A 13,298-nucleotide genomic window follows, 5' to 3' on the forward strand; every position below is an offset into this window, starting at 1 on the left:
ATTGTGTAAAACAAGAAAAATTTATTCTTTATATTTTTTGTACTTTTAAGTAGTTTGAGTTTAACAATTTTCCGAATAGCGATAAGATTCTTTACTTTGTAGCCATTATAGTTTTATGGTGCAAAACATACACAAAAAAGTGAAATTGTTTAACTTCAGTAAAATAAAAAAAAAAGAAAAATAAAATCTGATTAATGTTGAAAAATTATTGTAATTTCTAGTGCACTGACTTTACATTGACTTCTACTGTCAGCAAGAACAAAAAAAAATTACACAGTTCTACAAAATTTAGGCGGGATTTTGTGCTTTAAACTTTGAAGGATGTTTCTATAGGATTACGTTGCGCTTAAAACGACTACGTTGTCCGTTTTTTCCATCACCCTCTATTTTTTTAAATAATCCAAAACTGTTTTTTTCGAATTTGATTTTTTTATGAATTTTCTGACTAAAGGAGAGATGATAGCGAGATCAGCTTTACAACATTGTACATAGAAATGTTTAAAGAATACTGAAAATATCTTTTTGCTACTTATAAAAATGTTTTATTCAAACTGTATATAAAAAACTTTGATAAAATCGTGAAAATGGTAAAAAAAATGATAAATTTTGAAATACAAAATCAAATATTTTGAAAGAAAACATCTTGAAAAATATTAATATTTGATTATTAAAGTTTATGGATGCATGTTTCTAGTTTAAATCCTTTTTTTTTTTTTTAAGAAATTAATTTTTGACCATTTGTTAAAAAGCTATTGAATTTAAAGCACAAATACATCCAACGCGGATATCACCTACGGTGCGTGATCAGACTCAAGAAGACGTTCTCTCTAGTTTTTTCCGTCACCTTCTATTTTTTAAATAATCGCAAAAACAATTTGTTTTGAATTTGATTTTTTTATGATGTCCTCTCGAGTCTGATTGCGCACCGTAGATAATGCCGCGCGCAAAATACATTTATATTTTAAATTCAGTAGCTTTTTAAAAAATAATCAGAAATTAATTTTTCAAAAAAATATTTAAATTAAAAACATACAACTGTAAGCCTAAATAATCAAATATTTTTTAAGATTTTTTTTCGAATTACTTGGTTTTATATTTCAAAATTTAACTTTTTTACCATTTTTCACGATTTTATCAAAGATTTTTGTTTACGGTACGCATAAAATATTTTTATAAGTTGCAAAAAAAATATTTTCAGTATTGTGGGAATATTTTAAAATGCTATAAAGCTGATCTTGCTATCATTTTTTTTTAGCCAGAAAAAAATCATAAAGAAATCAAATTAAAAAAAAACTCTTTGCAATTATTTAAAAAAATGTATGATGATGGAAAGAACGGACAACGTAGTCATTTTCAGCGCATTGAAATCCTATAGAAACATCCTTTAAAGTTCAAAGAACAAGACCCTACCTAAATTTTATAGAACTGTTTTATTTAGTACAAGAATATTATGAAATATTGTATTTATGCATTCTAGCATTCGACTATAAATGACTGGACAATATTGTCGTATTCCACAAATGTCTACAATGAAAATTTTATTTTTTCTTTTTCATTTTTTAGTGATTTGAAAAGATTTCCATTTTGTAAAATAACTGTTTCAATCTTTTTCTTTTACAAACTCCTATAAAATTGAGTCAAGCTATACAAGATATAAAGTTTAAGCTTTGAAGAATTATAATATAAAGCTGAATTATAGGCAAAAAATCATAAGAGCACAAGTGCATAAGAATAAAGTGCCCTCAATTATTGCGTTACGGAATCCGAAAATTATGGCACCTTAAGCTAGCTACCACTCCCCTCTACCAAGGCAAAATTTATTTTAAAACATTTTTTAATTAAGTGCTAATTAGATGCTAATTTAGTGCTGAAATTCGAAACTAGGTTTGAACCGTTTGGCAGAAAATATGAAAAATATTGGGTAGAGCTGGCTTAACCCTTACTAGTCAACAGCCCCCTGACAAGTGTAATTCACGTGTCCGTTTAGTGTCGCCGTGGCAACATTTATATATATATTTATATATATATATATATATATATATATATATATATATATATATATATATTTATATATATATATTGTTGGAAATGGTAAAGAAAACTAGTTTGCTATATATTGCTTCTTTATTTTCGACAAGAGTCTGCACGAGTCGTCGTGCAACAGAACACTGCCCGCGATCGACGGTCACATTTCTATAGCGCGACGTTGCACCGGTGGGGGAAAAGCTTACGTCGCAGGCGCTATCTGCATTGCAATGCCCAACATGTAGGGTCATATACATTTACATTCAAAGGAACGCTAATACAAATTACGTAAATATTTACTTAATACAAATGACTCGGATATTAACTAAATAACTAACGAACATCAATACGAAAGTGTTACATGAGCGCTAACATATACCTATTCTCAATCGAATTTTATAATGAAAATTTTACGTATCATAATTTAAACACTACACTATGTTTAGAGGTCTATTTCATTCGCGAGGATAATCTGATCATGGTACTTTTCCAACCTTTCACAGGGGAGTGATTTGTCGTGAGTTCTTAACAAGTTTTTGCTCACAAAAAGAAATTTTTGGAATTTAAAGTTGTTCTTGGATATAAAATTAATTCAATTGCCTTTAAGATTCTTTTGAAACTGTTTTTCTAGTATGCATTTGAATGTATATTCTATGAAGAAACGCACTTCAGAGAGCTAAATAAATAATCATTTATTTAGTTCTTTGAAGTGCGTTTCTTTAAAGAGCAAAATTGCGGCGCAGTTTGGGGGAATTTTGTAAATATTTATAAATTTACCTAGAAAAAATTATTGAGCACTAAAATCTTTCAACTGGTAATGCCATATTTATTATTTCAATTCTAAATAAATAAATTGCATGAAATAAATAAATTGCGTGTACTCTTCCGGTGTAACTTATCGCTATTACTGTGTAACAATCTCTGTCATTAGAGTTTCCAAGCCTTGATGTCTTCATGTATTTAAAAAAATCTTAGCAATTATATCATTTAACAAAGCAAAAATTCAGCCTTAAAAATCGTTTTTTTTTTTGCAACAATATGATTTTTGACGAAGTTATAAGCAATCAAATTTGAAATGTTCATCTCTTATTTAATTCGTAGAAAATCAGTAACAAAAAATCAATAGATAATTAAAAAAAGATTTTTGTAAGAAAAACTTATAAAGTTTTCATATTCGGAAATCGAAAATTTTCACAGATTTTTTTTACATGTGAAAAGTTTACATAATGAGAAAAAAACTTCCTATTTTGTCTAGCTTATACTTTTGTATATGTAAAAATTACTAAACTACACATTACTGAACTACATAGTAATTCAAATAACATAATGACTTTTTGAAAGTAAGATTTTAAGCTTTTTAACCCTTAAACACATATTGAAAATTCCCCTAGATTTTCAATCGCTTACTGTGTGAAGACTGATTGAGAAAAAAGAATCGGGCTGGGTGGAAAAAAGTTTGAAGTCTCCTCTATCGACTGCTACAATTGACCAACTTTATTGCTTAACTAAAATAAAATGGCACGAAAGTAAAGCTTTTTCGGGAAAGTCTCCCAGACTCACTTATGTGTTTAAGGGTTAAAATCCTTTCTTTAAAAACAATCGAATTAAAGAGCCTATAAGCCGCGCTGGATGTAAGTTCATGAAATTAAATGTTAATTTGCGTCTTATAATACAATTCCTAAAAAGCTATTACATAAGTATTAGTATTTCACTCCTTAGCATTTATATTTTTTAATGACTAACAAGATCAGTCTTCATATTTTTTTTTTTATTTGATTGTACATAAATAATGTCAACACGAATATTTAACTCGGTTTACATATTCCTTAATTCAATTGTTTTTAATTGTGACAAGCTTTTTTTCAAATTTAAATTTCATTTATTTTTAACGAAGTTACAGATATCTGAATTTTGTTTATTTTTTTAAAGAAAAATTAAGTATTCCTCCAATTTTTGTAAGAAATTCAGAATATCTTTTTTTCAAATATACAGGATGTTTCATCAATGCATGTTAATACTTTAGGAAATAAATCTACACTAAAATAAGTAAGAAACGTTATATGAACATTTGTCCTGCATACCTTAGTTTTCACGTTATGGATCATTAAAGATAATGTTTGAACTGCCCGCTTTGTGTCAACACATTACTGTATAGCTTAGTACGTCTCGACCTTATCTAATATTTATAAACAATATCCATCAATACATATTAAACCATTTTTGGATAATATACCCTTGGCTATCAGGTAAAACTTGTGATTTGCACACGATAGTGCTCTGTTTTATTTCCATCTTGAAATAAACATTCCTAAACAATGCCTTCGTAAATCGACATACAGGATGATTCAGAACGACTCACCCTGTGTCCCTGTAAAGACATATTCTTAAGTAAATTCTGAGACGATTCTTTCTATACGAAAATTTTGTCCGACGCTTACTTTTTGAATTATAAAAGGATAAAGTTAACGAATCACGGGCCGTGTAGACATGGTAGACAGAGACGGCGCAACTCATTGTCCGACGCGGGCGCTTACGCGGGGCATCCTTATGATCAACTGTCTGACAACAAGAATTATTCTATTGCATGCCTTGTTCATATAACAGTTCTTTATTTTAATGTAGATTTATCTCCTAAAGTATTGACATGCATTTATGAAACACTCTGTACACACGTTACCGATACAACACAAAATATTGCAGTAATGTTTCAAAAATATTGTAAAAAATAATGTCCTATGGTTCACCCAAGCATCACGCGCCACCAAATAATTACGGCAAAGTTCAAAGTAAAGTTTCTCGTAATTAAACCGCATAAAATAGAACAAAGTTTAACAAAAAATGCACATTTCAACCGATTTTTACATCAACTTCACCTATCGCTATTCCTTTTATTTCACTGCTCCAAGTGCCGGTCGATAGTCAGGATTATACGACGCTCATACGTATACATTTTATATATATATAAGGGAGAAGATCGGGGCTATTCGTTAGAGCTTTTTTTTCTTTTGGGTCTTTTGAGTTCTATATTCATTAAAAAAAAAAAAAACGTGAGACGGTTTGAAAGGTTGACCCTTCTCCTTCATAATGCCGCTATAGATAGTACATGGAAGTGTATTTGCTTTGAAGTACATATAAAAATGTCGACTGATGCCAAGAATTACGAATACCCCCAAGTCTGAGGTAATTCGTAACTAGTCCGAGAATATCCCGAAATTTGTGTTTTAAGTTGAAAGACTGTAAAAAACTGTTGCTAAGACTTTTTTTTATTTAAAAAAAGGATATAAGTATAAAAAAAACAAATGGAAACATACACGTTTGCATGTCTTTTTATGTCATCGGTGTGACAGATTTCCTAACCTCACAAGTGTCAATCTTTATCGCTTTATAACTTTTTACCTGCTTAAGAGCGACGATTTTATATTCATATTTATGTTCTATCTACTAAAATACAATATTATCAAGTTTGAACTAAATCAATGAAGAACTTTAGTTTACCTAAATGCTTAACTCTGCGTAGCGTAGACGTTCGTAACGCAGTCAACGTAAGGTTAGGGTTACCTATAGGCGCTGCAATCAGTATTAACGAATCGCCCCGGTGCTCAGTATTACGAATAGCTTTAACATTAACTGCGTATGCAATAAAAAATATAGAATGTTAGGGAAGTACCGATACCCTTTAATTAGGGAACTTCCGATACTCTAACATTGTATCTTTTATTGCATATTCTTGTAGCTTATTTTGAGACTTTTTCAAAACACTACAAGAAAGTTTATTTTTGTTAAACACTTGCCGAGTTGTAACGCTTGAAAGTTACCGTACACTATAGTTTTTAAGCCTTACAACTCGGAAAGTACTCAACGAAAATAAACTTTCTTGTGGTGTTTTGGAAAGCTCTCGAGATAAGCTACAAGAATATGTAATAAAAATAGGCAATCCCATTTAAAAAATTAAAGGTGTCCTTCACGTAACCTTCAAGCAACTATTTAAGGTCAAATTAATGACACCATCTTATGTCCCCCTCGAAATCATACAACTTTTGTTTGAAACATTTTTGTCTACTGGGTTTAGTTTTCGAGATATTTGGCTGGATCATTTAAAATGGAATACCTTGTATAATATTTACCCGTTATCCATTGTAAACGCGTTTTTTTATAGTCAATAAGCTTATTCTATTGATGATTTTTAATTTTTTTTTATTTTTTATTTTGCTGTAACGATGGTGAAATTCTCATTGGACCCCAGTCTGGCTAGACCTGAGAGTGTTGGACCTAAGTCAGGCGCGAGTCCTGACCGCTTTTTAGTGGCCCGGATCGTCCCGCCCCACCTACCAACTAAAAACCCACTAAGCCCATAGCGAAGAAAGGCCCCGACCAATAATACGTCATAACATCAGTAGCCTTCCCCCAGAGATCGGAACGTGAGCTTTCCTATGTGCCAGTTAGTCGAGTTGGGAGCGGAGCTTGGGAGGTCTAGCCGAAATTATTTTGGCTTTGCGAACCTCCTCCCCATCTCAGGGGGACGCCCTGAAACACAGATACGCTCCCTCTCCTCCGCGCTCTTTTAGGGCCAGTGGCGAGCGCCGAACTACGAAAGTTTCGCGCCAACCCCGTGCCCAAGGTCCGGTGGGTCACCGACCGCACCAGGCCTACCTTTCTACCCTCGGATGGCCAAACCGCCTGATGAGCGAGACAGACTGCCCCAATAATCGGAGTTCTTGCTTCATCCTATTGATGACTTATACAAGCTTTTAATCTAGCGAGTCCGTGGCGGGGTGTGACATACCCTACCTGTTGTTTTCATTGGTATATTTTTTTATTTTTTATTGTGACATTTTAGCAACTTTAAGTAGCTGAAGCTAAGAAAGTGTGGGAGGGGATAGTGGCAGAATTGCAGTGTTGCGTCAGCCGGCGCTTACGATACACGCATGTAAACGTCTATGGGGTTTCTTGCAAAGACTACTAATTTTGATTCCAGTTTCTAAGATGTTTCTCAATGATATAATAAGATTTTATATGTTTAGTTTGTTCAAAATCTCATGTTGTTTATGTTTCTAGAGTTTTTTTAGTTTAAATAAAAGCTTATTAATCTTAGTAGGTTTTTGTAACCACAAAGTGCCATTGCTATCTCAAGTAATTGTATTAAAATACAATTAATATTATTTATTTTTTATTGAAATTGTTTCTTATATTATCTCCTTTTACAATATATTGCAGTTATTTAACGTGATTCTGGCGTAAACAAAATTTTACATACCCTATGTGTTGGGGTATGTCACACTCCGCCACATACTCAAAGTAATCTTTTTGCACCACATACTCTCCGGGTTAAGTAATTGAATATAAGCAAAATGAGAAGAGCATTTAACTTAATTTTGAGAATTTTGTATAAACGAGAGTGCGCAAAAACATCGCAATCAGCATATTGCACATAGCAAGTTGCCTAAAATAAGATAGAGAATCATTTAAGAAAGAATTTCTTTTTTTTTTAATTTTTTGTAGGATTTGGTTAGAGTGTGCATAAGAGCGAGTACGTATATGAAAGCGTAGTGGATTTTGAAAAGAGATTTTGACGAATAAAGGTGAAGGAGAGGCGTGTAAATGTGGAGAATAGATAGGAGGGCGTGCAGAGAATATAGAGAGGTAAAGGTGAGAATAGGCGAGTAGGAGAAAAGCGGAATTCCAAGCGAAATATAAAAAAGTAGGAAGTGAGGTTATGGTGAGTAAAGAGATAGGTGAGATAGGTGCGGCCGGTAAAGGGGGAAAAACAAGATCTCAGGATGAAAGATAGAGAAAGTTGATGATAGGAAGTAAGTTAGAAGGAAAGACAGTAACTCTTAAAGTAGGAGAGGAAAAATACTGGAAAGAGGAGTGAGTTAGGCTGAGGCAAGAGCTTAAAGAATTACTGAAAAAAGAGGTAAAAGGTATGAAAGAAGATAGAAAGAAGTTAAAGGAGGAGATGGAGGTATCAAAAGCGAAGTGAGGGTACGAAGAGAGGATCGAGAAGTTAGAGGAAAGAATAGAGGAACTAAAACTAGAATTAGAAAGAAAGGAAAGAATGGAGGTAGGTAAAAAGGAAGGTGAAAGGGGGAAGGTAAGAGTATAAGCATATATAGCATAAGATAAAGAGCAAGCAGATTAGTAGCAAAGAAATGATGAGTGAATGCAGTGCATTAAGTGAGAGTGAAGTAGGAAAAATCAGGAAGTGGATGAGAGAAAAAGATACAGAGGAAAGGAGAAATAACATCATAATGAAAGGTGTAAAAATAGGTGTAAGAAGAGTAGAACGGTAGTATTAGTGAAGCTAAAAAATGAATATAAAAAAGAAATAATGAGAAATAAGTAGGGGAGTTTTGGGAGTTGTGAGCCAGCATTCCAAGTCGGCCATATTTGAAATTTTAACATGATCCAACTACGCTAAAATGTTTCTCTCCATACAATCTTACTTTTTGATTAGCACTCGTCGCATTAACACATAATCTAAATGTCTATCCAGATTTTAATTTTTAATTTTTTTCAAAAAGTTTTTTTGACCATTTATATTTGTGATTTTAATTATTTTTTTGAACTGATTGCAAAAATAAATATATTACGAAATTATTACTGGTGAACTACTGTTTCGATGCACAATAGAAATTTTGCATGAACATTTGATGTGTTAATTACTATGCGGCTATTTTGATAATGTAACATTTAGGGAATTGTGAGTCACTACATTTTTGCCATTTTATCAACTTAAGTTGGCATCTTTCATGCGTATTTCGCAATATTCATGTATAATTTGGATGTTTCATGCAATTTCATAGTGAATTTAGTAGTTTTCGTGATTTTTTCGTGTTTTAATTGTAGATATAGTCATCATGCCACGTCATAAGTATACAAGTGAATCTAGTAAGCCAACAATCATATTAATGCCATAGTGACTGCCATCAAAGAGGTGACGATTGAAAAGAAAGCGGTGTGATCCGTTGGTCGAGTATATAACATCGATAGGTATAAATTGACTCGCTATATTTCGAAACTGAATGAGGCAAACGTAGATCCTTCAACTGTTTCGAATGAAAAATTGGGCGATTTTGTTTCAAAAGAATTCTGCATCATCTGCAAAGCTATTATGCCGAAGAAATTGAACAAAAACAATTCTATATATTACAATGAATGCGATCGAGCTGTGCACTCGAAATGTGCCAATTTAAAAACCGCCTGTTATACCTATGTTCACTGCAAATCTTGCTTTAATCGGTCGGATCAGTCCCGATCTTGCTTTAATCGGTTGGATCAGTCCCGACACACACACACACACGCGCGCGCCCACGCACACACACACACACACACACACACACACACACACACACACACACACACACACGATGTACATCTGACCATGGCAACCTTCATGTGGTACATCTCAAATAACGCTAATGCCGGCGGTATTATGACTTTCAAGTTTTGCAATTTGAAAAATACTTAACGAAAAAGAAAAAATTATACTATTTTAGAAAAGTTTCGTGATAAGCTACAAGAATATGCAATAAAAAATAGGCAGTTCTATTTAAAAAATTGAAGATGACCTTCACGTGATCTTCAAGCAACTATTCAAGGTCAAATTAATGACACCATCTTATGTTCCCCTCGAAATCATACAACTTTTGTCTGCAACATTTTTGTCTACTGGGTTTAGTTTTCGAGATATTTGGCTGGATCATTTAAAATGGCACACCCTGTATATATACATTTTTGTAGGCTTACCGGGAATATCACTTAAAAAAAAAAACACGTTAATAATTACATCTTGTAAGTAACATAGATATTTATTATAAACATATACGGACAAGCGTCATACAATTCTGAATGTCGATCACAGAGGACGGTGAAGTAAGAGGAATAGTGGTAGGCGGAGCTGATCTGAAAATTGACTGAAATGTGCATTTCTTGCTGAGCTCTGAAATAGAATGAAACACGCAACATTGTAAGATTTTTCAATCTAATTAAATGATTCTTTTAACAGAGAAGTCCCCAAAAAATTAAGTTTTAAGATAAAAGTAAATAAGATGTATTTAACAGTAAAATTTTTTTTTTATAAAAATTAATTTAGAACATGATATTTCCTGAATTAACAAATTGTTGTAGAAATATAGGCTAAAATAACGAACAATATTACAATTTTAGTAGATTGAAAGTTTAATTTTTAAATAAATGTTAATAAATATCAATCTTGACATGTTTCGATTTAACTTGATCTTCTTCAACCGACGTATACAAACAAGATAAATAATGAGAATATTTGAGTACAAAAGAAGTATAATTACATATATTATGCGCAAGACTTCTTAACAGTAATCGCATTTATTTGGAACGATTGATAAAATAAAGACCATAATTACACAGATGTAATCCTTGAATTAATTTTTGAAAGTTTTATATGTGCTCTGAATTAGTTTTATTGAAAGTTATTTATGCTAAAATGCTAATATTCTACCGCAATATTTTTAAAAGATTATTACCATTGCTACAAAGTGATGAAATATTTTATTAATGTTATTATAATTTTTTGTGTTGTATGAGTAATTTCATACGTCTTAAAATATTAACGTTATTTAAATAGCCAATTTATTTTTAAACAATTATGTACAATCGGTTAATAAAAGGTTGTCATAGATTGCTAGACTTTTTTTTCGAAACTTTTCAGGAAAATTTTAATAATGTGGACCGATATCTCTGGATGCATATAGTGAGTGGTTAGCTGTTAAAATAATACGGATGTGAATTATACAAGATGAAATGAAGAAATGTATTCCGAAAATCATCGAAAAAGAAGTATTGCACCCTATTGCAACCTTTTATTGACCAATTGTACGTAATTGTTTAGAAATAAATTTATTATTGTAGCAATTAAAATAATGTTAATATTTTACGATATATAACATTACTCATACAGCACAAAGAACATTTTGTTTTTAATGAGTTTCGGAACTTAACCTTGCTCGTAGAGCGGATGAACATAATTGATTAGATCCATAAGTAAGAACCAATCTCTCGGTGATCAGACTGCATTCCGAAACTTATCGAAACGAAAGTGTTGCAACCTTTTTTCTTCTGACTGTACACACAGGAACAATAATGTCTACCCATCTGAAGTTAGTAACAGTTCCAATTTCTATAAATATACATTACGTACATTAAAAATAATCTGGACACAATAACTTTAAATGGATAAGCATTATGATATCACCGTGTATATGTGTATAGTTTTTTTTATGACAATATATTTTTTTTTATATCCACAGGGTGGTGCAGCTTTTATAACAATAAAAGGTGCGTTCAAAATTTATCATAAACAACAACAATACAAGAGACAATGTCAGCGTCGCGTAATGGACTATACAGAGAGCAATGTAGCATTATATAAAAGGCAACAAGACTACGAGAGTGATTGAAGTGAAATAAAATGTCAGTGAATATTCAAATATTGATTAATGTGAACATAACTTCTCAAATGTAAAGTAGATCAGCGCTTTAGGCTGATTTCACATTTGTCGTACGATGAATTTTTCAAGCAGAGAGAGAAGTTTTTTTAAATCTTACAGCCAATCTATACGCTTGAAAAACTTATCGTATGACAAATATAATAATACCTTTGCAGTAGTGCTATTTATAAATAGTCTAACACATATACCTTTAATATTATATATATATATACGGTGATCACACAGATATATAAACTAAATAGATAGTTGTACATAAGCATACAAAGATAACGATTGTATGTATCTGAGCGAGGTCAATGAATTATTTAAAATTGTATTTTCTAAAAAATGAAAGGTGTTGGGCAATGTAAAGGTGACATCTCCTTTAAATTAACATTTAGAGGAACAGTACTTTTTAATAATTATATTACATGGGTAATACTTTCTACATCCTTCCTTATATGGTAAGAGAATGAAGAAAGCAGAAATGGTTAACATAACTTTTTTTGTCTACATTACTAGTGTTATCTAACTTTAATTAACCTATTAAAGAATATTATTTTGGAATTTTATATTACAGTAGAATAAAAAACTCAAGTGCTATTGCAGAAAAAAAATTAATGTGTAACAAATTACTATGACAAACGTTTGTTATGTAAAATTATTTACTGTGACTCCAGATACGTCTACAAAACGATGACATCTGTATATGTGTGTGCGCAACGCGTGCGTCGTACATGTCTGTGCGTGTGCGTGCGTGCGTGTATGCGTGCGTGCGGGCGTGCGTGCGTGCGTGCGGGCGTGCGTGCGTGCGGGCGTGCGTGCGTGCGTGCGTGCGTGCGTGCGTGCGTGCGTGCGTGCGGGCGTGCGTGCGTGCGTGCGTGCGTGCGTGCGTGCATGTGTGTGTACATATACATATATATACATATACACACATACATACATACACAGAGTGTCCCAGACCAATATATACAGATTATCACGATAAGGTAGAAGGGATCGAGATAAATCAAAAAGTCTAATACCATTTTGCGATATTTACAATAATTTTTGAGTAATAAAATGTTAAAGTCAGCCGTATAAGAGCGCGCGGAGAGACAAGCGCTCACTCGCTTGAGTCGTAGGACCGTCCACCGCGGCCTGACTGTTGGCGACGATAAGTGGCGCGCGGCGAGGGAAGGATAGCTTAGCACCGTGCCGCTCCCTCATGCCCCCGCATCGCGTCGAAGTTCGCGGTCCTATGGCTCAGGCGAGAGACCGCTTTTCTCTCCGCGCGCTTTTATTCGGCTTTAATACTTTATTACTCGAAAATTATTACAAATATCGCAAAATGGTATTGGACTTTTTGATTTATTTTGATCCCTTCTACCTTATCGTGATAATCTGTATACATTAGTCTGGGACACCCTGTATACAGAATATTTGCGAACTAGGGGATTTACCGCTTTGAGAACATAGAGGAGATGAAAAGGAACAAAAAAGTCTTATAGCATTTTGCGATATTTGCTGTAATTATTGACTTATAAAGTAAAACGTCTGAGCCAATGAGCGGTGACGCTGCGCCATTGCATTTACCTCGTAGGCAACGACGCGCGGCGGGAAAGGTGGCGCATCGTTGTCTGAATTTGCTGCACCGCATATACATACACTGCAAAAATCAAATGTGTTATTTATCGAATGTATAAGAAGAAGCTTTAGCTAAAATAATACATTTGATTTTATACACGCGGTGCAGCGAATTCAGACCGTTGCGCCGTGCCAATTCAAATAACGACGCGTCATCTTTCCCGCGGCATGCCGTTGCCACTG

General features: G+C 33.0%; 1 protein-coding gene across 4 annotated transcripts in view; it reads left to right on the plus strand.

The window, feature by feature from the left end:
* LOC105197244 (E3 ubiquitin-protein ligase MARCHF5) overlaps nt 1-12,081 on the plus strand; it is a 69,202-nt gene extending 57,121 nt beyond the window's left edge. For 2 of the 4 annotated variants that reach the window (XM_039447740.1, XM_039447739.1), the window contains exon 7: nt 11,310-12,081. In XM_039447740.1, coding sequence (XP_039303674.1) covers nt 11,310-11,459 — 150 coding nt within the window. In that variant the 3' untranslated portion in view covers nt 11,460-12,081. Of the gene's footprint in view, nt 1-10,711; nt 11,287-11,309 lie in introns of those variants that run through there. The other 2 variants (XM_039447741.1, XM_026140125.2) reach the window with 2 other exon arrangements.
* Nucleotides 12,082-13,298: the final 1,217 nt, after the last annotated feature.

Source organism: Solenopsis invicta, chromosome 4 (assembly GCF_016802725.1).
Source record: "Solenopsis invicta isolate M01_SB chromosome 4, UNIL_Sinv_3.0, whole genome shotgun sequence".
Taxonomy (NCBI): domain Eukaryota; kingdom Metazoa; phylum Arthropoda; class Insecta; order Hymenoptera; family Formicidae; genus Solenopsis; species Solenopsis invicta.